Source organism: Haemorhous mexicanus, chromosome 29 (assembly GCF_027477595.1).
Source record: "Haemorhous mexicanus isolate bHaeMex1 chromosome 29, bHaeMex1.pri, whole genome shotgun sequence".
NCBI classification, from domain to species: domain Eukaryota; kingdom Metazoa; phylum Chordata; class Aves; order Passeriformes; family Fringillidae; genus Haemorhous; species Haemorhous mexicanus.
In genome coordinates this window covers 4,416,836-4,441,946 of record NC_082369.1, presented here as the reverse complement: position 1 = coordinate 4,441,946, position 25,111 = coordinate 4,416,836, and the positions used below count along the sequence as shown (strand labels likewise).

At 56.0% G+C, this 25,111-nt stretch overlaps 2 protein-coding genes across 10 annotated transcripts; both read left to right on the top strand.

Moving 5' to 3' along the window:
• Positions 1-1,108: 1,108 nt before the first annotated feature.
• On the top strand, positions 1,109-16,599 carry MIER2 (MIER family member 2). Of its 9 annotated transcripts, none has more exons than XM_059869774.1 (13): positions 1,109-1,149; positions 5,064-5,151; positions 5,932-6,080; positions 6,544-6,669; positions 7,311-7,434; positions 8,075-8,184; positions 8,808-8,877; positions 9,661-9,812; positions 10,706-10,787; positions 10,880-10,974; positions 11,758-11,885; positions 12,890-13,026; positions 13,633-16,599. In XM_059869774.1, the coding sequence occupies exons 1-13, from the start codon at positions 1,141-1,143 to the stop codon at positions 14,106-14,108; spliced, it is 1,746 nt and encodes a 581-aa protein (XP_059725757.1). In that variant the 5' UTR covers positions 1,109-1,140; the 3' UTR covers positions 14,109-16,599. The 9 variants fall into 9 exon arrangements, with proteins under 9 accessions (XP_059725757.1, XP_059725754.1, XP_059725753.1 ...); XM_059869771.1 differs by having other exon boundaries at positions 11,758-11,990; XM_059869770.1 differs by having other exon boundaries at positions 9,646-9,812; positions 11,758-11,990.
• Positions 16,600-18,970: 2,371 nt separating this feature from the next.
• PLPP2 (phospholipid phosphatase 2) lies at positions 18,971-23,972 on the top strand. Its single transcript, XM_059869843.1, has 6 exons — positions 18,971-19,127; positions 20,965-21,116; positions 21,436-21,713; positions 21,898-21,955; positions 22,061-22,237; positions 22,914-23,972. Exons 1-6 carry the CDS (start codon positions 19,076-19,078, stop codon positions 23,049-23,051), a joined length of 855 nt encoding a protein of 284 aa, XP_059725826.1. The 5' UTR covers positions 18,971-19,075; the 3' UTR covers positions 23,052-23,972.
• Positions 23,973-25,111: the final 1,139 nt, after the last annotated feature.

Sequence of the window (25,111 nt, the reverse complement as noted above, 5' to 3'; positions counted from 1 at the left end):
GAAGTGCTTTGGTTCTCAGCTCGAGGGCCACCACCACTTGAGAAGCTCTTGATAACACTTTGCTTCCTGAGCTCAGAAGCGTGAGCAAAACCCAGCATGGAGCCAGCTGCCAGGGTGGAGAGGCTGCTCCCAGAGCCTGAGGCTTCTGTGGGCACAGCCAGAGGCAGATCTGGGCACAGGCATTGGCATGAGCTGGGTGATGCCCCACAGGACCCATCACAAGGTGGCAAATGTCCCTGTGCACCACGAGGGAAGGGCTGCCTTGCTGGCCCAGCCAGGAGTCCCTGAGGGGTCAGGGGGTCCCCGAGGGGCTGTGGGGATGGAGGGGAGCCTGGCAGGGCCATTCACTTCAGGAATCCCTGGATTTAGGTTCCTTCTTGTGCTGGAACGTGTTCTCTGGAAGCACAAACAGAGCTGGAAGCTCTGCCCATCAGTCAGCTTCCACAAAGTGCATCTCTGGGGTTCTTGAAGCACAGCCACAGCGAGGAACGATGAGATTGTGTCTACACCCCAGTCCTTGTGAGGCACAGCCCCTTCTCTCTGGTCTCCAACCCTTATCTCCCTCTGATGTGAACTCTAAATGACACGCAGTGACTTTTAATCACGGGAGTGATCAGTGAGGATCCCTGAAAGTGTTTCCTGGAGGTTCAAGCTCCGTGATACCTGAAGCACGCCGGGGTTGTGAGCACGCTGTTCCTCTGACCTGTGCGGTCCCCGCCGTGTCCCTGGGCCTTTCCACCGCCTGCCCCGGCCGGCGGCCCGAAGGACCCGGCCCAGGGGAGCGGGACCTCCCCGCACTGCCCGGGGGATTCATTTCCGCCCCGGGGCCTCACAGCGGCGGTCCCGGGGCGGCTCCGGCAGCGACCAAACCGCCCGGCCGGTACTGGGGAAGCATTGCTGCGGGCACTGGCAGCCTGCAGCCCCCACTCCATTCTCTCCGTGCTGCTCCACAGGGACGTCTCCGGGAAGGAGAAGATGCCCAGTCCCGAACCCGCACCGGGTCCGGTCCGACCCCCGACTCCGGGCCCCGAACCGGAGCCCCTCAGACCGCCCCGGGCCCGGCCCCGCCCCCGCGGCCACAGCCAATCAGCGGCCGCCGCCGCATCCGGGGCCCGCGCCCCCTGCCGCTCGCTCTCGGCCATGGCGGAGGTGAGCGCGGAGCCGCCGCCGGGGTCGCGCCGGGCCCGGGGCCGCTCCCGGCCGGGCGGGCGCACCGGGACCCCTGAGCCGCGCCTGCCCGGGGCCGCCGTCCTGCGGCAGCGGGGTGATGGGCCGGCGCCGGCCACCGGGGCGGGGGCCCTCGGGCCGGGGGACGCCGAGGCCCTGGGCGGCAGCGGGCCGAGGGGCGGGGGCGGGCCGGGGCCGAGGGGCGGCGGGGCCGGGCGGGGGGCGCCGGCGGGGACGGGACGGGAAGGGGCTCCTGGGCGGGACCCGGCGGGAAAGCCGGGGCGGGCGGCGCCGGCGCGGGGATCTCGCGGCCTGAGCCGCGGCGGAGGGGCCCGGAGAGGGGCGTGAGGGGCCGGGGGCTGCGGGAGCGCGGGTGGAGAGGCCCGGGGGCGGAGCGGACCGGGAGCCCCGGGGCTGTGGCCCGGCAGAACCCGGCAGCGGGTTGGGGTCTCTGGAGCCGGGGTCAGGGGTGTGGGGCTGTTGGAGGGGGCTCGCAGAAGCTCTCAGGTGAGAGGCGGCCTAAGCAGCGAGGTCAGGATGCTGGGAATGGCAGAGGGTGGGGAACGTGTCGGGAAATGCTGGTTTGGGTGGCCAGGATGGTTCTCACCACCTTGCCTAGGGGCCAGAAGGCATGAGGGACCAGGTGGGGACTCCCCACTGCCTCCCCCATCGCCACATCGTGTTTGCCTTGGTGTCTTGTGCTGAAATGTTTCTGCCATTGCTCCATCACTCTTCGAGCTGGTGATGCCATTGCTCATCGAGCCTTGCCATGTCCCTCAAACATCCTTGACCTGCTGTGATGGTTGTTGTGACACATGCACACTTCATTTCTATGGCATGACCCTCATGGTGGCCATAACGTGGAACAGTGGTGCTGGGAAGACTTTGAGGTACTCTGTGGCAGGATCTCAGATCCCCACTGGCTGTGACAGCATCTTGTCCCAGGGCAGGGCTTCTCTTCCAGGGTGTTTCGGCATTCTTCATGAGGAACGTGCTGCCTGGCCTGTTTGCCCACCCCCCATGCTTTGGCCTTTGGTAGAGCACCAAGGTTGTTGCGTTCACTTGTGCCAGAGTGGTGTTTGGGCACGTTTTTAGGTCAGAGTGGTGCCTCTGCACCCTGCACAGCTCAGAGAGGTCTGTCCAGGGGACATCCAGGAGCTGTCATTGTCTCTTGGATGAGGTTTGGCTGTGGAGCATCTCTGCACAGATGTGGTGGGGCCCAGATCTTCCTGAGCAGTGCACAAGGTGGTCTGTGTGTTGTGTCATCTGCTCATTCTTTAGTCTTTCAGAGACAGAACTTGCAGGACAAATCTGTTTCCATCCCTGGCTACAGCTGGGGTTTGTGGAAGATGGCCCCATGGCCAAGGAGTGTGCACAAGGCAGAGCAAGCAGGAAGGTTTCTCACTGAATCTGAAATATGTGTTAGACTGGCTCAGGAAACTATGTTAGTTATTGAAGGTTAACACTGGAAAGGGAAATTTCCTTTTTTTCCTCACTTTTTTGCAAGAGTGATTTCAGTCTGGAAGGTTTTCTTGGGGGCCTCACACTGGGAAACAACTTTTTCAGGGCACAGAGCTCAGACTCTGCCTGTGTGTGTCCTAAATGATGGCTGAGCTTCATTCCATGTGCTCAAAGCCTTGAGTCCACACCTCAGTAGGGAGTGCAGGAGTCACCCAGAAATACAAAGATGAGTGTGAGTAGTTTACCAACCTCAGTGTAACTTCTGAGAGGAAAGTTACTCCTATGCCTGAGCAGCAGATGCTGGCAGGAGGAAAGCAGTGCTGGGGATGGTAAAGTGAGATTAAAGGAATTTAATCTCCTTTTTTGCCCCCCCAAGATTAAATGCCTCATGGGCATAGGAGCCAATTTCCAGGATCACAGTGCACTGGGAGAATAACTGGAGGATAACTCATGGAATCCCTCCTCAGCAGCAGGAGCAGTGACACCCTGGCCCAGAACCTTTCTCTGTGTTTCTGGTGCATGCCATGCTCCTGCATTTCTGCCTCCTGTGTGATGTTTGAAGTGTCAGGCTGCACCTACCTCACCTTCAGCCCAAGTAACTCCACATCCCATGGCATTGATAATCAGGGCAATCAGAAATATTCTGTCATCAGCTGCATTTTTAAGCCAAGCCTGCCTTTCTCTTCTGTTCCTTTGACTCTTCTTTCTGTGGTCTTATGGATTTGTGAGTAATCTGAGGGATTGTTCTGTTCCACATGTGTTCAGGTGGGGCATGGAATGGGCCATTTGCTTTGGCTGTCACTTGTTTTTTGTTTCCTCAGCCCCAGCAGAGCAGTGCTGGTTGTTCCATGGTGACTCCATTGCTCTGGTGCTCTGTTACTGCTCTGGAGCACTAAACTCTTGATTAGTTTTGGAATTGTCACATTGTTGTAGTGGCCAATCCTCCTCTTTTCAGCACCTGGTTATTAACAGGAGATCTCATTGTTCCTGAGGTATTCTTGAGACCTTTTCAAGCCAGCCCATCCATCCCAACAGCTTCAATCTTTGTTTGCAGAGTCTTTATTGATCCCCAGGCAAGGAGGTGCCATTGATCTACAGATCATTGCCTGATCAAATCTGAGTTCTGCAGGTTGTCCAAGACCTGGAGAGAGTAAGGGTGCCCCACACCCCTTCCATGAAACCATGCTTGTTTGCTTGGAAGGATTTATCCAAGAGGGTTTTGTGCTTGGTCACATTCCAGCACAGCCCAACAAAGGCACCATGACACTTTCCTGACTTACAGAGCCATTTCCTGGTATGACCATCCTCAAAATGGAGTCTGTCTCCTTCTCCTTTCATCATCCCCTAACTTCTCCCTTCTCTTTTTGTGTGCATGGTTGCAGGGCTCTGTCTGGAGCCAGAGTGGTCTCTGGGGGGTGTTGGACTGGAGGCATCTTCTTGGTTATTATGGAATTTCCTGCATGTTGGTAGCTGAAGGAACTTACTCAGAACTCACAGTCTGTGGTGGCTTTTTGTGGTGAATACTTTGCTTTGTTGTTAGAGGATAGATTTTGATGTGAAGCTATACTGTGTTTTCTTGAAATAAATTGTAAGAGGCTCCCTTGGAAGGCTGTAAATGTCCTGGCTCCAACTGAGTGAGTGAGGAGTGGTGGTGCACAGCTGAGATTGTTGATGGCTGAGTATCCCACAGACATATCCCTGGGGACTGGGGAATTGACTCTGGGATTTTCTTCTGCAGTCAGGTGCTGTCACTCACCCAAAAGCTTTGGTTGTTTACCTGTTTGCTCCCTGCCTAGGCTGAACTTGATGAACAGCACTTCCAGGCACAGCAGATGTTCTGTCTGGGTTGTTTTCCTCAGCCCCTGCTGCTGCCTGAACTTGTGACTGAGCACCAAATGCCACCCTGCAGGTGCCTGTTCTGGGGCTCTGCCTCTCCCACCTCACCTGTGCCACTCCTGGTCTTACCAGGCTCCTTCTCTGCTCTTTCTCTGCTCCTGGGTGCAGTGGAGGCATCAGGGAGAAGCCAGGGTGTTGTGGCTGGCTGCTCCCTGAAGGGTCAGTCCCTAAAAATGCTGTGCTCAGACACAATGTGTGTGTTTAGGATAACAGCTGAGGCTCCAGGTCCTTCATTCAAGTGAAGATGTAAACCACAAAGGTCTGAGATCTCAAACTGGTGGGGGGATAAGTAGTGAGCAGAGTGCTGGAGGTGAAATAGATGGAATAGAAACACATGGGCTGAGGGGAGGTGAGGAGGGCAGGAAGAACTGATCAGTGCCCACAATGAGAACAGCACAGTTCTACACTGCCCTCTGGGGCTTTGGGTAACTTTTGCTTTGAATTTCAATGAATTACATTTGCTGGTGGGGTGAGGTGGGTGGAGGGGTGGTGTGGTTTTAAGGAGAGCTGTCTCAGCCATGTTTTTCTCTTTCCTGAAGGCCTCTGTTGGCCGGCAGAGCCCCAGGGTGGTTCCATACCCAGCCCGTGGCCTATGTCCAGGAGAGCCCGCCCTTCAGAGCGCTGCAGGTACCTCCAGCCTCACCTCCCTCTGGCTCTTGGTCTGCTTTCCAGAGGAAACAAAGTTTCTGTGATCACTTCCCTTCTCCTTGCAACACCTCCCCAGGCTGTTGGTTGATTCCCATGCTGTTTGACAGAGGAGGAAAGGCTTCAAGAAGCCAAAGCTCCTACTGGTGTCCATTTGGCCATTCTTGAGTAAGGGGAGATTTCTTTGAGTAAGGGGAGATTACCCTTTCCCCCCGTTATTTCCTCTCTTTTATTGATGTATCCCAAGACCTCTTCCCAGATTTCACAGGATTTATCCTTGTTGCAAGCATGGTCATGGCAGGTAAGGCCCTGGCCAAGGACACAGGTACAATGGCACTGGCAGCAATCCCAGAAAAGCATCTCATGGGGAGGGAGAAGGGAGAAAGGGAAATCCATGAAAGTAGGAGATAAAAAGGAATATTTGGCCATTCTTGAGTAAGGGGTGATTACCCTAAAAATGCCCCCAGGTGAAGGAAAGGCTGCAGTGTGTGCACACATGTTGTGAGAATCCAGTGAGGAGTGAGACACAAATACTCAGAAAAGCTTCACATTAAGTTGTGGGACTCAAATGTGCCCAGAACCTTTGTGCTGGTGAAGTGACTGCTGCCAGTTGTGATCTCTGTTCCCCTCTGTTCTGCCTAATCTCTTCCTCTGGCTTATCATGTCTGCTCACACACAAGAAGGGATCATCCCTGGCTTTGTTGCATCTCAAGATGTGTTTCCCTGGTGGTGCTAGTGTCCAACTCCTTCTGATCCCTGCAGTTGTGTCAATGGGCTCAGCTGATCATCGACTGAACCTGGCAGAGATCCTTTCCCAGAACTATGGTGTGAGGGAAGAAAGGGAGGAAGATGAAACTCAGGAGAAGCAGAAATCTTTAGAAGAACTGGAGAAGAGTTTCAGTGCCTCTCAGGTAAAGGCAGCAGGGAAGGGGAAGGGAAATTACCTGGAGGATTTGCTTGTTTGCTATGTGAAGCCCTGACTGCAGCTGTGGGTGGTCCCAGGGTGACCTCAGTGGAACACAAACTGTTCTTGGTGACAGGGAATGTCTCTTCAGGCCAGGCACAAGACTGGTACAGGGATTTGCTGCTCCCTCTGCTTAAATACAATTGTGCTGTCTGGCATCTTTCAGCTGTTTGAAATCTAGACTAAAAGATAAAGGTATTTTAAAAATGCTTTGGGGTGAAAGTTCCTGGCTTTTCCATGGCTTTGAGAGGGACAGGTCACAGTGGGTCCCAACAGTGTCACCTGAGGCTGCTCAGAGCCCTCAGAGGAGCTGAGCTGCCCTGACTGCCTCTGCCTGTCTGTGTTCCAGCTGGTGTGGTGCTCTTGTGGTTGTTCTCTTCCTGATGCAGCTTTGTCCTCCTCTTGCTCAGAGCAGTGAAATGCCATTTGAGGAGCTGCTCGCACTGTATGGCTATGAGGCATCAGATCCCATCTCGGAGCAGGACAGTGAGAGCAATGACATCACTCCCAACCTCCCTGACATGACTCTGGATAAGGTGAGAGCAGCTCTCTGCACGTGGGGTTGAGGTTCCCCCCATTTCAGAGGGGTTGGGAGGGGCCTGCCTAGTTCTGGTGTCCCAGTGAGGAACACCAGGTGCAGAAACGGGAGTGTGAAGTGTTTAGAGGAGAAGGGACAAAGGATATCTGTTTCAAAATGTAGAAACTCTGTATGGAGCTTTGGTTACAAGTATTTGCACATGATGGGGTGTGTCAAGAGCCAGGGAGAGTTTGTATCTTCAAAATTTGTGTGAAGCCACGGCTCCTCTTGTTCTAGCTCAACTCTGTAGAAAGTGGGGGGGTTTAGGGGGGTTGGGTTTTTCTTTCTTTTTTTCTCCTTCAGAATATCTTTGAGATATTTGCAGTGAGTGGAGCTCTACAGAAGGGGATGCTTGCTCATACTGTCTGACTTCCATAGGAAGCCACTCATGACACTTGTTAAAGTGCTTCTAGGGAAAATAGTCTGGGTGTGGTGGGAGTGTGAGAGAGAATCTGTCTTTGGACAAGCTGTGGGAGGGTGAGGAGCTCTGTGGATGTGGCCACTGCTGGCTAAAAAATGCTTTTACTCTAGGCCTCACTCCCCCTCTTATATTTTTTTTTAATTTAAAAATATTTTTCACTTTCTTGTTGTTGTTAAAAGGAACAAATAGCGAAGGATTTGCTTTCAGGGGAAGAAGAGGAGGAGACACAATCTTCAGCTGACGATCTGACTCCATCCGTCACGTCCCACGATGCATCGGACTTATTCCCAAACCAGCCTGGCTGTATGTGTCACTAGTTCCTAAGTAGCTGCTGTTCACTTTTACATATGATGTGCAGGGGAGGGTGAGAATGCTTCTCTTAATTTTGTCAGTCTCCTGACATCAGATTTTCCACTTTTCCTCCTAGGGACTGTCTGCATGGCAGAGGCGTTACCGGGCTTTGGGTAGGACAGGACAGAACGTTGATGAGCAGTGGGATGAGGGGAGAATTTTCTCAGAATACTGAGAGAGAGTGGGAATTGTTTTGCTGCCTGCTGTAATTGCAGTCTGAAAGATCAGTACCTCATCTGACATCTCTACAAGTGAATAAATTCAGTAGTAGTAATGGAGTGATGTATTGTGGCAGTTCCTATATGTTGGAATATGTGGGAAGCCAAAGCACATGACAGGGACTCTGCATGAAGTGATGTTATTTCTTCTGCTGTCTTGCAATATTAAGGAGTCTGAGCTTCCCCAAGTTGGCCATCCATGTGGCAAGTGTCCAAATTCTTTTACTTAAAGTGAGAAAATTAAAATACAGGTAAGTTGTCACTATAGACCATGTTGAAAGGGACTTTAGGACAGAAAATGAAGGGAAGGAGAGGGAACGCAAAGGAATAGAATAAAAAATTCCTAACTACAGATCTTTTGCTTTCCCACAAAGCAAACAACTTCCTTGCTGATGAAGACAAAGAGCCATGTTCATCACCATGTGCTTCCTCCATGGCTGAGGACTCAGAGGTGGATTCCATCCCATCCAATGAGTGTAAGAAGGTAAATGACCTGAGTGCATTGGGAAGGGGGACTCTTGAATTGGAAAAATGCATGACTCCAAAGCACTGTGTTATTTCCACAACTGGCTTCTTGATGCCTTGCATTTTGTGGGTGGCAGTGACAGATGTGGGTTACAAGAGGGGTTTTTAATACAATCTTGAAATTATCTTCTGTGTCAGATAAGGGAAGTCTGTTTTGCCTTAGTAAATTAAATCTGCAGCCTGTAGCCCTATAAAGGTGCAATGCTGTGCAGTATTCCCAGCAGGATTTACTGAGGGGGAACCATCTTTTTAAAGAGTGGAGCAGGCTTCCAAATTCATCCTGGCTGTGGAGGTTGCAGGAGAACCTCTGCATTGCTTTATTTCCAACCTTAGCTGCTTGCCATACATCCTTTACATAAAAACTGTGTAAATGCTGAAGGTCCCCACAGAATCATCTGGTTGGTAGTAAATCTTCTTAGTTACCCTATAAAATAGTCAGGGTTCACTAAAAACAACAGTGACAGAGGGGGCTACCAGTAAATAAATCAGCCTTGTAGTGGTGTAGTCCCTAAATCATGAAGTGCAGCCTGTGTGGAGCAGTTCCCATTTCAATTTTCTCACCTCTCTGTCCTGGGATTTCAGGAGATCATGGTTGGACCTCAGTACCAGGCCACTGTTCCCATCCTCCGTTTAAACAGGCACAGGCAAAAAGGTAAGGCAGCCTCTTCTGTGTGCCTGGCTTGGGGGTAGGGCTGCTGGCAGGGGGTTCTCATGGGCTCTGGATCTCCAGTCCTGCTCTGGATCTCCAGACTTGGCAGCTTTCAGTGCTGACATTCAGATTTGCTGGCTGAGTTAATAGGGCTGGGAACACAGGGACAGCATTGGTGAAGCTCACTGAGAACTGGGTTGGTGTGACAGGTTTGCAGGAGGGGGTCTCAGCTGTAGCCAGAGAGAAGGAACACCCATCTGGGGGTGCTCTGATTTATTCTGACATCTTCCTTAAGTAGTGAGTTAGTGTCATTCAGTGCTCCCTGGAGGTGATCTGTTTCTGATTTTGGGATGTCTGCAGAGTAGACAGAGGTGCCTTGATTTGCAGATTGTGTCCAATAATGAGTGCAGTATGAGTGCCAGCTTGTTGAGCTTCTGGACAAGAAAGCTAAAACAGTCTTTATTTGCCAGGATTAATTAATCAAAACAGCAATCTTTGAAAATATGATAACAAAAACTTTGTCAGCCAACCTTTCTGAAACAATGGAAGCAAGCTGAGCCTGTGCCAAAGGCCCTAAAAGAGATATAAAGAGCTTATCTGCCTCCAAAATCAGGAGGGAACATGCAGTGCCTTGAGAGATGTTTGTCATCTCTAGTGCCAAATTGGAGCACCAAGGAAAGATTTCCTCCCTCCTGTGTCTCCCCCATGCATGTCCGTGCAGACCACTTCTCAAAAAGCAGCAGAATTCTCTGTTTGATTATCTTATTTCAGTGCTTTTTCTGTTAGCCTATGAGAATGAAGATCAGCTGCTTTGGGACCCAAACATCCTCCCTGAGAGGGAGGTGGAAGAGTTCCTGTACCGCGCCGTGAAGCGCCAGTGGGACGAGCTGTCCAGCAGCAGCCTGCCAGAGGGAGAGGTGGTCAAGGACAACGAGCAGGTGAGCTCAGGGCTTCCTGCAGCCCACACAGACCCAGGTGGTGCTGGCCCAACAGTGCCACCTTCCCTGCAGAGGGCAGAATGAGGTCAAACTCCAGTGATCCTGATGGATAAGCGAGGGTGTGAAATATGGGTCTCCTCGAGCCAGGTCTCATAAGCTCTTTGAGATTTATTTCACACTCAAGATAGCTCAGCTACTTTAGAAGGCATAAAATCAGCAGGATGGCTTCTCTGGTAGTGTTGGAAATAAAAAGGTTTTAATAAAAGGCAAAATAACAAAACTCTTTACAGAGAAAAACCAAGCCAGGGCAAGAGGTTCTTGTCCCTGGTAAAACACCTCACAAAAGCCATTAGTTTCTTTGTTCTCTTCTTTTTCTAGTAAGTTGCTTAGGAGGGACTTTTTGGCTTCTGTCCAATTGCTATCCTTAAGTTTGAAGTGAAGTCCCCCAAGTCCTATGAGATGTCTTTTCACCTAATTGAAGAGAGAAACTTCTGAGATTATTTCCTGTTTAAGGGGACAGAGGATAGTTTCTCACTCCATCAACAAGGGGCACATTCCTATTAGGGTGTGTGCCCAGGTGTGCTCTGGGAAGGTAGGTTACCTTCCCATTGGGAACACTGGGAAAGTCAGCAGATCAGCCATTTCAGAGCAGCTGTGTTTACTTCAAGCTAGCCAGGTTAGATTCTGGTGGGATTGCATCTGTTGAGTGCCAGGGTTTGTAATCCAATGCCTTAAAAATGTGGGGTAACCTCTGCTGGTGGTCAGGCTGGGGTTAGCAGCAAGGTGGCTCCTGGGAAATGGAAGTTTTACGAGACAAATGTGAGTCATGAGCGGGCTGGTTTGTGGTGTGTTGCTCAGGTGCATGCTGGCAGTGATTTCCTTCTGTTTCCCAGGCTTTGTATGAGCTGGTGAAATGCAACTTCAATGCAGAAGAGGCACTGCGGAGGTTACGGTTCAACGTGAAGGTTATCAGAGGTGAGGACCCCCCCCTTACAGGAGTTCATCATGGCACATGAAACTCCTTCTAGATTCTGCACATCTCCCCCAACTCTTTCTTTCTGCTACAGATGAGCTTTGTGCCTGGAGCGAGGAAGAATGTAGAAATTTTGAACATGGCTTTAGGGTCCATGGGAAAAACTTTCACCTTATCCAAGCCAACAAGGTAAGGCTGCTCCCCCCAGGTGAGGAGCAGGGGAAGGAGCAGGTGCTTGGGCACCACAGGTGTGCTTTGGGCCTGGGCTGACACAGGGAGTTCAGGATGGCCAAGTTCCAATCCCAGGCTTTGTGTTGACTCATGCCAGCAGGTGATGGGCTGTTCACTGCCCTGCTCTGCCTTATTTTCCAGGTGGGAGAAGTCACAAACACCACTGACCTGCATGAGTGATGTCAGTTAATTACTGATTAGCCCTTTCTGGAGTCTCAAAAGTTCTTTCCAAACTCTCAGCCCTTGCAGTACTTCTGTGAATGAGTGAGTTGAGCATGTGGATGTTTCGTAAAGTCCCCTGGGGTCCTCTAGAATGGCAGATGCTGTTGTAGGGAGAGCTGGGCCCCGGGACATGCTGCTGTGCTGGGAGTTGGCAGAACCAGAGAGTCCAGTTCTACCACTGGTTTATTGTAGGCATGTTGACGCTGGCCAGTGACAATGGATGCAGGTTTGCTCTCTCTGCTAAGTGTGCTGCTGCTGGAAGCACAGGAAAGTCCTGCACGAGTGTGTGTGGCCCACAGGGGTCTGTGACAGCAGCTGTGTGCTGTGGGGAGTTCTTTCTCTGGCCACCTCGGAAACCTCAGTACGTGCTTCTGTTCTGCAGCAATGTGTCCATAGCAATGTAAATCACTGTGATGCACTTCTAATTTTCTGTGCTGGTTAAATGGGAAAATAGCTCCTTGCTCCAGGAGATGCAGCTGGATGGGGGTGGGCTGTCCTGACTGGGGTGTTTCTCCTCAGGTCCGCACGCGGTCGGTGGGCGAGTGCGTGGAGTATTATTACATGTGGAAAAAATCAGAGCGTTATGACTACTTCACTCAGCAGACTCGTCTAGGAAGGAAGAAGTACGTCCTCCACCCTGGAGCCACGTGCGTGGAATATTCTCACACTAAAATTAGTAATATTAACCTCCCAGTGAAGATTCCTGCTGCAAAGCACCTCCGCTTAACAGACTGCGCTTTCTTCTCCAGAAGGTTTCTGGGGTGGGAGGATGGAGGGATGCACGGGGTGTTCTCAGAGCACAAACACTCACTTGGTGTGGGGAGGGAAGATAAAAGAACTGTGGACTTTCTTGTCCTTTTCTGTGTGTCAAAAGTAGTTCTGTTTCAATCAAATGCATCCACAAAAGGCTGGGGACAGGGATTCAGAGCTGACTTCGGTGAAAGAACTCAGTTTGATGAGGTTTTGGGAAGGAAGATTTTTAAATTCAAAAATGCACTTATTTCTGGTGGTTTGGAACCTGAATTAATTTCCCTTTGAGGCAAATTCTTCCCTTTGAAATGTATGCTAATTACAGACGGTACTTTTCAGAATACACCTTTTCAAAAAGCTTGAAACGGAAATCTCTTAATAGGTCAAAATGAAATATTGAAGCTGAATCAATTAAAAACATCAGATGAAGGCTTAATTTTTTTTTTTTTTTTAATTCTGATGCAACACAGGAAAATATCTGAAATCTTAAATCTCCCCAGGGTGGGAAAATAGATTCTCATCACTTGCTCTTTGCTGGCACAGTAAGGACCCACCGCAGTCATTCCGTGAAACTGGGTGTTCCCTGGGTGTTTGTTCATGGATTTATTCCCTTTGGAACAGGCTGAAGCTCACACAACTGGGGGCAGAGCTTTTTAGGAAGCTGGAGAGCCCATTTTGGTTTATCATGGGCTGGTCTTGGCCACACTTACCTGAGGTCACCTCCTCAGGGCAGAGTCTAAACCAGGCTCTGAGAGCAGGGAGGGAGGGACATTCATTCTAGTGATGTCTCTACAGTCCCATTGCTTTATTTGTTGATGGGTTTTAATCCCAGTCACCCTTTCTCCTGCCTGCATCTCTCTGCTCAGCAGGTGGTGGCAAGGCTCTCTGTGTTTCCCCACAGGGATTTCACTGACAATGACCTGGATGGGGTTGAAGTGGAAAACACGAGTCGTTCTCGGAGCTCCCCACCAATTCCCTCTGCAGCTGGCTGCCTGGATGCTCACTTTGGGCAAGATCAGATAGCAATTGAGAGCACAGGTAATTCCTTTTTGTCTGTCTGCCGTGGGGTTTTGGTGTCAGCAGAAGAGTCTTGTCTGTCTCTGCATTGACTAGGGGTGACTGTAAAACAGTTGTGGGCTTGAAGAGGTGGCCTAGGTCATTCCCAAAATGAAAGGATTATGCACTGGGCATCTGGGTGAGCTGCTTCCAAAGCACTGACACAGGCAGCTCCTCCAGAGGCTGGGTTAAGGCCCCAGAAGTGATGTGCAAGCTGCTTTCACACACAGCTGGCTGTGAGAAGATCTGCAGGGAGCCCCACATGGGTTCATTCCCTCACTGTCCTACTGCAGATGAAGGCTTTGTGTGCGCAGCTCCCAGGGGTTGTTGGCACGAAGGAATGGGATTTAGGGTTTGGCTTATCTTGCAGTGTGTCTGTGAGGTTTCCTTTAATTTCCATAGAAACACTGATGGCCTCCCATCTGCTGTGGGCATCTTGCCTTCCCTCGGTGGGGGCTGACGGGGGATCTTGGTTGCTGTAACAAAGAAACACTTGTGCCATCTAACAAATACTCTTGGGTGTTTGGGCATTGTGGACTCACTGTGACTTTCTCTCCCTTGTCCCCCTCTCTCTCCCTACGTGAGCAGAGCCCCTGAGTGTGGAGAGCACAGCCTGCAGCCTGGGCAGCATCAGCGAGTCAGGGCAGGGCTATGAGTGCAGCACCCCCTCGGAGACAAACTGCTCCTTTGACCCCTCGGAGGAGACGCCCTCGGGCGCTGTCCCTGTGCCCTGCCCACGCCACTCTGTCACCCCCTCTGAGCCCGAGCTCTTTGCTTTGCCACCCGCGGCACCAGGACTGGTAGAGAAGCAGGAAACGTTGCAGAACTCTGGTGAGACAATAACCATGGACTTCACTCTCCCTGCAGACATTAACGAGGGGTTGCCTTTAATTGCTGGCCCTGTGGATTTGGACAGAGACCCTGAGGCAGTGGTGGCCCCTGCTCAAGTGTCCTTATCGGTCACAGATTTCGGTCTCATCGGCATCGGAGATGTAAATACTTTCCTGACTGCTCATCAGGCTTGCCCAGCACCTGTGGCTCGGTCAGAGCCTCTGTCACAGTGAAAGTCTCCAGTCACAAATTTGTCACAGACCCAGCAAGGACTTTGACCTGACTGAGTGAAATTCTGGAACTTCCACTGTCCTGTAGGGACAGTTTGGAGCTGTTGGTCGGAATCCGTCTTTCCATCCTCCTTGATCCAAGGCTACAGTGAAACCAAACACCTTTCTGCTCCAGTGTATCCTGACACAGTTGTGCAAAGTGGTGGCTGGCTTTCCTGAGTGGGGAGGTCCCTCACCCCCCTCCTATACTGACCATGTGTCACCCTGGGTGATGCCAGTCTGCTCAGACAGTCCCTGCCTCGGGATGGGGACGTGTCCCTTGGCCCCAGCAGGACAGTCTGAGGTGCTTTGAGAAGAGAGAGGTGTCACCATCATGGTGAGGGTGCAGGCTGGGGGTCTGAGAGCCTGGGAGGGCTGCAGGGCAGTTTCCTGCAGAGATGGGCACAGTGGTGCCAAGGGAGGCTGACCCTTCCTCCACGGGCAGCGTGTTGCAGTAGGAGCCACTCACCCTGTCCTCCTCCCAGCAGCCATGGGTCAGGACAGGCAGGAACACAGATGTTCATGGGATGGAAACACTGCTGTGAGCAGTAAGGGGGTCATGCTGCTGACAAGTGCTTCGGATATGCTGGAAGGGGGAAAACAATCTAGGACATCTCCCATCACCTGTGCACAGCCCCTGGGACCACAGCTGGCTCAGGGAAGGGGTGTCCTGGCTGGCAGTGTCACCTTGAGTCCTGCCTGGGACACTATGCCAGGCTTTAGAGAGGAGTGGGACAAGCTGGCCCTTAAGGACCATGACAGCAGCTGGGCTCTCATGCCAGGAGCACTGGCAGCAGCCACGTGTTCTGATTCTCCCCCAGCTGCAGGTGGGACATGGCCTGGCCCAGCCCTGGGGCAGAAATGTCAGGTTTTGGAAGGGCATGCTGTGTGTGCAGCAGCATTGTGTGCACTCAGTTCCTTCTCACCTTCCCGTGCAGTGCTGGGCCAGGGGGAACTTCTGTGGGGAGTAACAGGAGGTTCTGGACTCAGTGATGCTGGCCAAGAGCTGTGGTGCTGCTGCTGCTGCAGGGGGTGACCTGATCTTCTCTGGGCTGAAGGGCCAGAGGGTAGAATGCAGGTGAAAACATTTGTAAGTTCCCAGTTTGTTCCAACAGTTTGTCAGCAGAGGGAGGAGGTTGCTTAGCTCCCAGGATGTCTGGGGTATGGGTGCTAGCACAGTCCCAGGCAGGGGAGTCCCACAGCATCCCTGGGCGTCCCTGTCCTCCCTGTGTCACAAAACAGGCTGTGCTGAGAGGAAAGTGTGTCTTTTCTGCCATGTTCAGGAAGGTGCCAGGTGCTGCAGAGCCACAGGAAGCTGACCTTGGGTGTGCTGGAGTCCAAAGCTGCTTCATGTGCCAGGTGTGTTGCAGGTCTGGGATTGGCCACTGGCTCAGTGGGTTCCCATTCCCCTTTTCCCATGCAGGGAATTCTCTCCACTCACCTGCTGGGCAAGGCTCTGGTGCAGACAGAGCTGTGTTTCCTCCAGCTGTTCTGCAGCTGGGAAGGGGCTTGGGTTGGGAGTTTTGGTGGAGGCCTTGGGGCTGTGACTGTGCATTTGGCTCTGCTGCAATGGATTTGGCAGGTACCTAAACCCAGGAGCCTGCATCCTCCTTTTCCTCCCTGGGAAGCTGTGGCCAGCCCTGCAGCAGGAGCAGGGAGACAGCATCAAAGAGCCCCACGGGATGCCAGGATTAGACCTTGTCTCATCTCCTAAGCCCAAGATCTTGGTTTGTCTGCTTTAGCAGGGGTTTGCTTCAGTCCCCAGCTCTGTGCTGGGAGGTGCTGAGCCCCAGGCGTGTGCAGCTGCCTTCACCTGGCATGGCTTTGTCAGCCAGAGGTGCTGAGCAGAGGCCTCCCCTCCAGCTGCTCCTGGGAACAGAAAGCAAACACGAGTGCCTGCTCCACAGTGGAACTGCCCAGGCTGTGATTCCCCTTTTCTGGGGGTGAGAGGAAGCTCCTTGGCTGAAGGGAGAAGAGGAGGCAGGGTGAGAGCACAGGCAGCCCTCCCAGGGAGGGCCAGGCCTTGGCATCTCCTCCATCGGCTGAGAACATTCTTACTTTTCCTGAAACCATTTTTTCTTTTGGTTTATTTCAAGCCCTAGTGAAAGGAGAGGGGAGCTGGCTGAGGCAGAAATCTCTTGATGTCCTTCAGTGTTGTTTACAGATTTGCATGGGGTCTTTCAACATGAGTGCAGCGCTTTTTCCACATAACTTTGAGGGAGAGGGGTGAGAAAGGCTGGGACAGGGAGGGGGAGTCACTGGGGGAGGAGGTTTGGTTCTGGTTTTTTTTTGGTTGGGGTTTTCTTTTTTCCTTCTTACAAAGCACATTCACTTTGAGCCGCTCCCAATGCTGGACTCTTTTCTCCCTTGCCCCCCAGCCCTACACTGTGAAGTGACACTGCCTTGAAGACCCCTCGCCGTTATTTATTTAATTAAAAACCTAATTTGAAAGTGAGCCAGAAGTCTGTCTTCTTTTTAGAGGCCAAGATGCAACAGTCCAGTGTATAATGATGGCAAAACAAGAATAGAGGTCCCTGCCTCTACTGTCTGATCCTCTCCTGCCCTCCACAAGTGCTCTCCACCAGGCAGGGCAGGATTCCCTGTGCCAGGGATGCCATCCCAGCCTAGGAGGAGGCCCAGAGTTTTTCCCTTCCCGTGGTGGAGCTGGAGGGAGCTGTTTGTTCCTCTCACAGGTTCCCCAAGTCCTCTAAAACCCTGTCAGCCTCTGCCAGGTCTGGGGTGTTGAGAGGCAGGGGTGCATCCAAACTTCAACCAGAAAAAGCTCCTGGAGGCAAGTGGAGTGTTCCTGCTGCAACTGCATTGTATTTCCCCACCACAGTTCCTCTCTTCCATCACTGACTCCTTAAATTCTCTTCTCCTGCTTCTGCCTGGTTCTGCCTCTCCCGGGGCTGCCCTGAGGGCCCCGGCTCTGCCCCGCAGAGGTGGGTACGAGGGTGGGCACTGCCCACAGTAGGAGGGACGGGAGCACGTTCCCCCCTTCCTCGAGACCCCGACGAGGAGTGGGAACCGCGGGTGTTCTTGGAGCCTTTGGCTGGGACCGTGGTCCCTCCGTGGCATCCTTCGGCACCAAACGCTGGTTCTGGCCCTGTGTGACCCGAGAGCTGCTTCTGAGGCGGTGACAGCAGCAGGACCGGATCCCCCGGGCTCTGCAGAGCCCCGGGGGTCTCCGGGCTGGATTCCGCCGCCCCCTGTGCTCCGGGGCAGGCTCCGGGCGGGGTTCCGCAGCTCCCCGTGCTCCGGGGCGGGCTCCGGGCCGGGTTCCGCAGTTCTCCGTGCTCCGGGGCGGGCTCCGGGCCGGGTTCCGTAGTTCCCCGGGCTCCGGGCCGGGTTCCGCAGTTCCCCGGGCTCCGGGGCGGGCTCCGGGCCGGGTTCCGCAGTTCCCCGGGCTCCGGGCCGGTTCCGCCGCCCCCCGGGCCCGGCTGCAGCGGCGGCGATCGGACGGCAGAGGGCGACACCGCGCCGCGCCCGGAGCCGCCCGCGCCCCCCGAACCGCGCCCGGAGCCGCCGGACCCGGCCCTGGCCCCGTTCCGACCGCGACACCCCCGGGCCGGGCCGGGCCGGGCGGCACCGCCCGCAGCCCCGGACCCCCGTGGGGTAAAATCGTGCGGGGCCGTGCGGAGCTTCCCCTGCGCGCTCCAGCGCGGGCGGGCCGTGCCGTGTCCTCGGAGCCCCGCGCTGTCACATCTGTGTCGCCACGGTGGCCCGGCCCTGAGCGCTCCCACAGCCAGGACTGCTGGAGGCTGTGATGAGGAGGGGGCGTTTATCAGCGGTGGGACAGAGCGTCTTAATCGTCACATCTGCTCCTCGACACAGTCCGGGCATCCCCCAGCTCTCCTTCCTCGGGGCTCTCAATTGTTTGGTTTGGGTCTGCAGGCAGCATGTGTGGGGCAAATCCTGCCCCAGCGGTGTGCCAGGGCCCCCGCGGCACCGGACGGCTGGAGGAAACTGCAGCGGGGCACATCAGGGCAGGGGAAAGCTGGCCCGTGGTTCTGTCCCCTCTCCTGAAACTCCAGGGCAGCCCCAGAGCGTTTCCAGCTCTCGGCTTCCCACAAACAGCCTTGACATTCTGCACAGGCCACTCACGCTGCGCTTCAATCACCCGCAGTTATCAGCCATGGGTGGTTTCTGTGTTATTTGTTTCCTTCCCGACATCCGGCTTGGAGCTAACAGCCGGGATGCCACTGTCCCTGCTCCCACCGGGGAATTGCTGTGCTCCAGCCTTTGCTCCTGTCCCCATTCTGGGTTTCAGCATGTACCCAAACCCAACGGGAAGCACCGGGAGCCCCCAGGACGTCGGAGGCTCAGGAAATACAGCCCAATGTCTGAGCGGGTAAATCAGCTCCTGGCTCCCCCTGTGTGCTCACCCCGGTGCCTGCTGCATCCACAGGCTCCTAAGAACCCATCTCGCCACCGAGCCAGCCTCACGTCTGCACAAATCCCCGCCAGCTCAGCCAGCACGTTTCAGGGGCAGAATTTTCCTTTTTGCCCCTTTTGTCTCCTCGGGACATAGGCCTGAGGGGGGTGGGATTCGGGCGGCTCCCAAAGTGGCCTCGCTCGCTTTCTTCTCCCCCTTCCCCTTGGCGCAGCCACGGCAGGGAGCCGAGCCAGGCGGGGAGCCCGGCCAGGCGGGGTGGGCACCGGGGGACTCGGGAGGGCCGGAGCCGCGGCCGCCGGAACGGGGCCTGAGGAAGTGGCGGGGAGCGAGCGGGGTCTGGGTCCGGAGGGGTCCCTGCCCCGCCGCGCCCCACACCTGCCCCGGCCCCGCCGCTCCCGCCCCGCCCCGGCCCTGGGCGGGGGCACCGGGCCCCGCCCCGCCCCGCCCCGCCCGGACTTTACCTCCCGGCCGGGCCCGCGCCGTTCCGGGCCATGTGAGCCGCGGGGCCGGGCCGCGGGGCCGCACCGGCTGCGGGATGGAGCGCAGGAAGGTCTTCGTGGCGCTCGACGTGCTGTGCCTGGCGGTCGGTGAGGGCTCCGTGCCGGCGCCCCCTCCCCGGGCGGCTCCGGGCTCCGCGTGCCGCCGGTGCCCTCGGTGGGGCTGGGCTGGGGCCAGGTCCGCGGGAGCTACCGAGGCTCCGCGATCCCGCCGCGCTCTGCCCGCTCTGGCCCGTGGCCGGCACCTGCCCGGCTGATGTCCGGGGCTCCGGGCCTCCGCCGGGAGCCACCGGCGGCGCGGGCGGGCTGCGGCTCCCGCCCCAGCCCTGCCGGGCTCCGTCGGGGGTCCCGGTTCTTGGGGCCGTTCCCTTTTCCGGGAACGGTCCCACAGGGGGGTGGGAGCCCGCTCTGTCTCTAGTCAGGACACTGCGGGAGGGTCCCTCGGCTCGGGCGGCACCGGGACGGTTCCGCCGCCGCCCTGGCCGCCTGCCCGCCGCCGAGCCTGGCGCTCCGCGGGACGGAGCGGGGCTGGTGGGTTCGGAGCACCCTTCTAGGACCCCTCTGCCCCCCCCCCCCCCCGCCCCAGTGCGGGTAAATGTTTCTAAAACTGCCGCAAGGAAGTAACGAATTAAGACGGACTAAAAATAAAGGCCCGGATCGGGATCGCGGCTGGAGCTTGCCCGGCTGCGGGGCGGGGAGAGGCCGGGTCCCGGTGCCGCTCGGAGCTCGTTTCCCCTCCTGTGGGCCGGTGCTTTATATTTTTAGGGGAGCTTTTTTTGGAGGATGAAATTATCCAGAAAGAAAATTGGTGTCTAATTTGAGCTGAAAATGGACGTCTGAGGTGTGCGGGGAGGAGGGAGTGGGGCCGGTTCCCTGCCCCCGGCGGGGGTGGCGGGGCAGCCCCCGGTGCTTCATCGCCGCGCTCCCTCCCGCTCGCTCGGTGAGCGCAGGAGGCGGCGGGACCCCCGGGGCGGGGACGGGCGGGGATGAAGGTGCGGACTCCCGGGAGACGGAGGAACAAGGGGAGGCGGAAACCGCCGGGAAAGGCGGAACTGGGAGAGGAGCCCGGCCTAAGGTGGCCTCCGGGGAGGGGGGGCCGCTTCCCTGGGGAGCGTCCTGGAACTCGTCCTTGGCTGTCCCTGAGCAGGGATGGAGCAGGGTCAGGGGGGGCCATTCCAGCGGGGGGCTGGCACGGCTGCTGTGCGCCGCAGAGACCCCAAACCCCTCTGGATCTCGGGGACAGTTCTGTCCTGGGTGAGCCCGCAGCTGCCCGTGGCTGGGGCTGCAGTGTGCTGGGTGGAAAATCCTCCTTGCCCAGGCTGACTGGGCGGTGCAGCCTCTCTCCAGAGCCCCCAGGAGCCCGGGGAGAGGAGAAGCTGACAGGGGCTGTGGGAGGATGAGGGGAGCAAGCCAAGTGCAGTGGAGTCCCACTGTGCCTGGACTGGGGGGTCATGTACAGCATCTCCCCATGCTGGCTCTCCTGGAGCTGCTGTGAGGGCTCTGCTGGGACCATCTGGGGGCCCTGCCCTGCCATAAAACAGGTTTACAAGATGCCTGTGCTCATTAATTTTATCAGCTCTGTCTTCCTAGGCTGGGCAGTGTGAGGAGAGGGCACAGGATCAGGCCTTGCCCCTGTTGTGCCTGGGGAGGAGCAGGGCAGCCGTAGGCGCTCTGTGGGTGCCCGTTTGTGGCTGTCTCGTGTGGTATCTGGGTGCTGCAGGCATCTGTGAGCTCTGATAGGGCCCTATCGCTCTCAGGGCAGTGCACTGGTGGGTTCAGGTCCTCCTGCCCTGGGTACAGGTGCCTCAGCACTTCATCCCTGGGGGGATCCCTCCCTGGCATCGGGGAGCAGAGACTCAGGGATGAGAGATGGGTGGTGCTGTGTGCTGGCTGCTGTCCCCAGTCCTCACCTCTCTGTGCCTTGCAGCGGCTCTGCCCTTCATCATCCTGACTCTGGTGAACTCCCCCTACAAGCGAGGCTTCTACTGCAACGATGACTCCATCCGCTACCCCTACAAGGCAGACACCATCACCCACGGCCTCATGGCTGGGGTCACCATCAGCTGCACTGTTATCATTGTAAGGAGCTGCCACCCCCTTCCCTCCAGGACAGGGTCAGGCTGACCTGTTATATATGGAAGCTGGGGCCCAGCACAGCCACCTCCAGAGCCCTGGAAGGGCAACAGCACCCTCAGCTTGAGCCCTGCTCTGCTTGGGGCAGGAGCTGCTGCTGGAGTGGGGAGAGCCACATCCCGTGGGACTGGTTCCCTGCAGGGATGGGGAGAGCCCGTGGGCTCCTGTGGCAGGTGATGCCAGGGGCTCCTCAGCTACAGAGCCAGAGCATCCTGCAGCCCTGGGGAGCTGCTCAGCCCTCACCTCTTCCCCCTGCTCTCTGCAGATCTCATCAGGGGAGGCATACCTGGTCTACACTGAGCGTCTCTACTCCAAGTCAGAGTACAACAATTACCTGGCTGCCCTCTACAAGGTGGTTGGGACCTTTCTCTTCGGGGGGGCCATCAGCCAGTCCCTGACTGACCTGGCCAAATACATGATCGGCCGTCTGCGGCCAAACTTCCTGGCTGTCTGCAACCCTGACTGGTCCAAGGTGAACTGCTCCATCTATGTGCAGCTGGAGAATGTCTGCCAGGGAGAGAGCAGGAATGTCACCGAGTCCAGGTGAGCCATGGTGCCACAGGATGTGTCTCTTCCACCTGCCCAGCAGTGCTGGGCTCACAGTGGCAGCCCCAGCTGGGTATTGAGGCTCTCCTATTGCAGGGCAGAGCCTGTGGAGGGGGTAGGGGTCTTGTGGGGACCAGCTGGGGGCTCACTCATGGCCTCACCCATCCCTTTTGCCCCACAGACTGTCCTTCTACTCGGGACACTCTTCCTTTGGGATGTACTGCATGATGTTCCTGGCGGTGAGTGCCATGCCAGAGCCCGCACGGCTCCCATACCCAAACACCCCCTCCCTGGGCTGGCTGCTGACCCTGCCCTGGCTGATCCCTCCCTCCTTTGCCCCCCAGCTCTACGTGCAGGCCCGCCTGGTGGGGAAGTGGGCGCGGCTGCTGCGTCCCACCATCCAGTTCCTCCTCATCGCCTTCGCCATCTACGTGGGCTACACCCGGGTGTCTGACTACAAGCACCACTGGAGTGATGTGCTGGTGGGGCTGCTGCAGGGGGCTCTCATTGCCGTCCTCATTGTGAGTGTCCCCTCTGCAGCCTGCTGCTCTGCTGGCCTCCTGTCCCTGTCTCTCTGGGAGCCCTCAGGAACCCCGGCCAGCCCCGCCTCGGCTGACAGTGGGGGGACACTCTCTCGTGCCCCGGGGGTGCTGAGAGCAGCCAGGCTGGTCCCTTTGCGGCAGAAGAGATGCTAGAGACATTGGCTGAGGATAAAAGGGCTGACTCTTAGCAGGGCTTAATCCAAGGTGTTATTTGGTGCTCCTGCACCTCAGGGGGCTCCTGCTGAGAGCCCCGGAGAGGTGCCAAGGTTACATTTAAAGGGAGGTGGAAACATAAAGTAGATAACATTTACTGACCAATAAGAAAAATTAAGGTATGGATACTGGGAAATGCACATTTAGGTCAGCCTGTGGAGAAACACTTGGGGGGCTGACCCCTGGCCTCTGGCTAATCACTCGATGTCCTGGACTGAAGCTTCTAGATGGAGGGGATGAGATGCTGAGTGACTGACAGCGAGCCAGGGTGGGCATTTGGGGATGATCTCAGCAAAGGAGAGGGATTACACAGGTGGGGGGGGGGGCACAATCTGGGAAAAAATGTGGGTATACAAAACCAAAACTATTACAAAGTATAAAAACACAATACAACAAGCTCCTGCCTGGCCTGACACAGGTGTCCCCAAACCATCTTTTCTAGGTGCACTACGTCTCTGACTTCTTCAAGCAGCGTCCCCCCCGGCAGTGTGAGGAGAAGGACCCGGAGCGCAAGCCCAGCCTGCCCCTCACCCTGAGCGACCCCGAGCACAATCACTACAGCTACCGGGGAGCCCCGTGAGCTGCAGCCCTGCCCCTCGCCGTGCTCCTGCCTCCGGGGACAGCTGGCTCTGTCTTAACCATTGGCTCCACGGCTCTGGTGCCTCTGGCTGACACGGGTGGGACAGCCCTGCCTGGTCCCACTGCCGCAGTGCCACGGCGCCTGGCTCCCCGTGCCCGTGGTGCTGCTGGTACCTGGTGATGCCCTGCCCATGGGGAGGGGATGTCCTCCCCCCCCCCCGTGTGTCTGAGTCACACCCCAAGGCTGCTGTCCCAGCCCTTCGTGCGGAGGGAGGGGAGGGTGGCACGTGGGGGTGGATTTATTGGGCTGGCAAAGCACACTGAGCGAAGAGCAAACTCCTTGGGAAGTCTGAGATTGCCTGGGCCGAGTGTGTGTTGTCCCTGTCAAATTATCCAGCCATACAAGTACAAATCCTCACAGGCACAGAGGGAGCAGGACAGCTTCTGGGCTAGCAATAGTGTTTTGGAAAGGATTAAAGCAATCCAGAGCTCTTCTCTGCTCCATTGATTACCTTTAAGAGCAGTCCTGCCCGCCAGCAGCTGCTGTGAGCAAAGGGTGCCTGGGCAGGCTCTTCTCTGCCTGTGCCCAGTTCTGCAGTGCTGGGAGCCAGAGCTGTTTGCCCCCTGCCTGCTTCATGCCTGGCTTGGGCAAGGGGCTGCTGCTCCAGCCTTTGTCCCTCCTGCAGCTTCAGCTGATGCTTTAGGGTGTGTGGCGGGGCTAGGGAGACATTTTCTGTGGTAAAGGAAAATAAATGGGGATGTGGAGCTGTCCAAATGTCCTGGGAAAGTGGGGGCAATGGGTACAGAGCAGTCCCATCACTGACACGTGGCTGCCTCCAGCACTGGAGTGCTGTGGGTCTCTTTTTAAAATACATGCATTTTCATTATGATGTTGTTTTTAAATTAGATCATCCTTAAAGAATGTCTGTGTCAGGCCTGTTCTCTTTTCTCATGGATGCTCCTGGCCTTGGAGTGGATGGGCTGAAGTGTTTGGGGTCTCCTTTTCCTAGAGAAAGGTGTTTGAAGCCCTTCAGCTATAGGTGGGGGCAGTTAGGGCTGCTAAGCCACTCTCCCAGTTGCACTGGGAAAGGTGGACTGGACCTCTAGCCAGGTGTGCTCCGTGCCTGGGAGGTGTCACATTCACCATTGACAGGGGTTGTGCTGGAGCTGAAGAAGAGCTGTGCCCAGCGTGGGGCTCCAAGAGCCTTCCCAGCCAGGTCCATCCTGGCACTGCCTTTGCCCTGATCCAGGAGCCTCCTGCACTCCCCAGCATCCAGGCCCTGCTCTGCGAGGGAGGAGGGAAAGGAAAGCAGGGAGAGGCTCTTGGAAAAAGTGACGCTGTGTGCCTGCAGCTCCCTTGGCTGAGGGAAGGCAGGGAGGGAGCTGGGAGCCTTGGAACAGCTGCCCTGTGTCCCTCTGCTGCCCAGGGGCTGTGCAGGGGACAGGTGACAGGGCCAGGCTGGGGAGCCTGGGGGCACAGGGCCTCCTGACTGCTGGGAGGAAATGAGGGACATTGGGAGGCAGCGCCTGGAAGCCTGAGGGTGCCCCCAGTCCCCTCGGAGGTGGGATGGGCAGTGCCAGGGTCAGGTCCTGCCCACACTCAGTGAGTGCAGCTCCTCTGTCCTGCTGGGATCAGCAGGGAGCCCCGGGCTGGCTGCGTGGTGTTGATGTGCTTGTGCAGTGTGGGTGACTCCAGTCTAGACAAGCCCTGATCAAAAACAACCTCCCTGTGTGGAGGGAACTCCCTTTCCCTGACACTACTTTTCTGTTTTCCTCCAGAGCTTTCTTCCCACAATCACTTCCCTGCGCCCCCAGCAGGGTCCTTCCCCCATCCCAGCCCTCCAGGCTGGTTGTTTAATGTCTGTTGGTGTAAAACAAAGCTGGAGGAAGTGCCAGGGCAGGGCAGCTCTGCCCCAGGGTTTGCAAACAAAGCTCTGCAGAGGCTCAGCAGCTCCTGGAGTTGGGCAGTGAGGCACAGCCCAGGTTTGGGAGCTGCCTGCTTGATTTTCCTTTGGCTTGTTGTGGTGCCCAGCAACTGCCCCAGTTCCTGGCACTGCCTCG

What these genes read in the sequence shown, in the direction of transcription:
- PLPP2 (XM_059869843.1), top strand. Translation starts at nt 19,076, where the DNA reads ATGGAGCGCAGGAAGGTCTTCGTGGCGCTCGACGTGCTGTGCCTGGCG. An exon ending in CGTGCTGTGCCTGGCGGTCG is followed by an intron (nt 19,128 to 20,964) that starts GTGAGGGCTCCG and finishes TGTGCCTTGCAG; the next exon opens with CGGCTCTGCCCTTCATCATC. An exon ending in ACTGCATGATGTTCCTGGCG is followed by an intron (nt 21,956 to 22,060) that starts GTGAGTGCCATG and finishes TTTGCCCCCCAG; the next exon opens with CTCTACGTGCAGGCCCGCCT.
- MIER2 (XM_059869768.1), top strand. An exon ending in CGCCCTTCAGAGCGCTGCAG is followed by an intron (nt 5,152 to 5,931) that starts GTACCTCCAGCC and finishes TGATCCCTGCAG; the next exon opens with TTGTGTCAATGGGCTCAGCT. An exon ending in ATTCCCAAACCAGCCTGGCT is followed by an intron (nt 7,435 to 8,074) that starts GTATGTGTCACT and finishes TTTCCCACAAAG; the next exon opens with CAAACAACTTCCTTGCTGAT.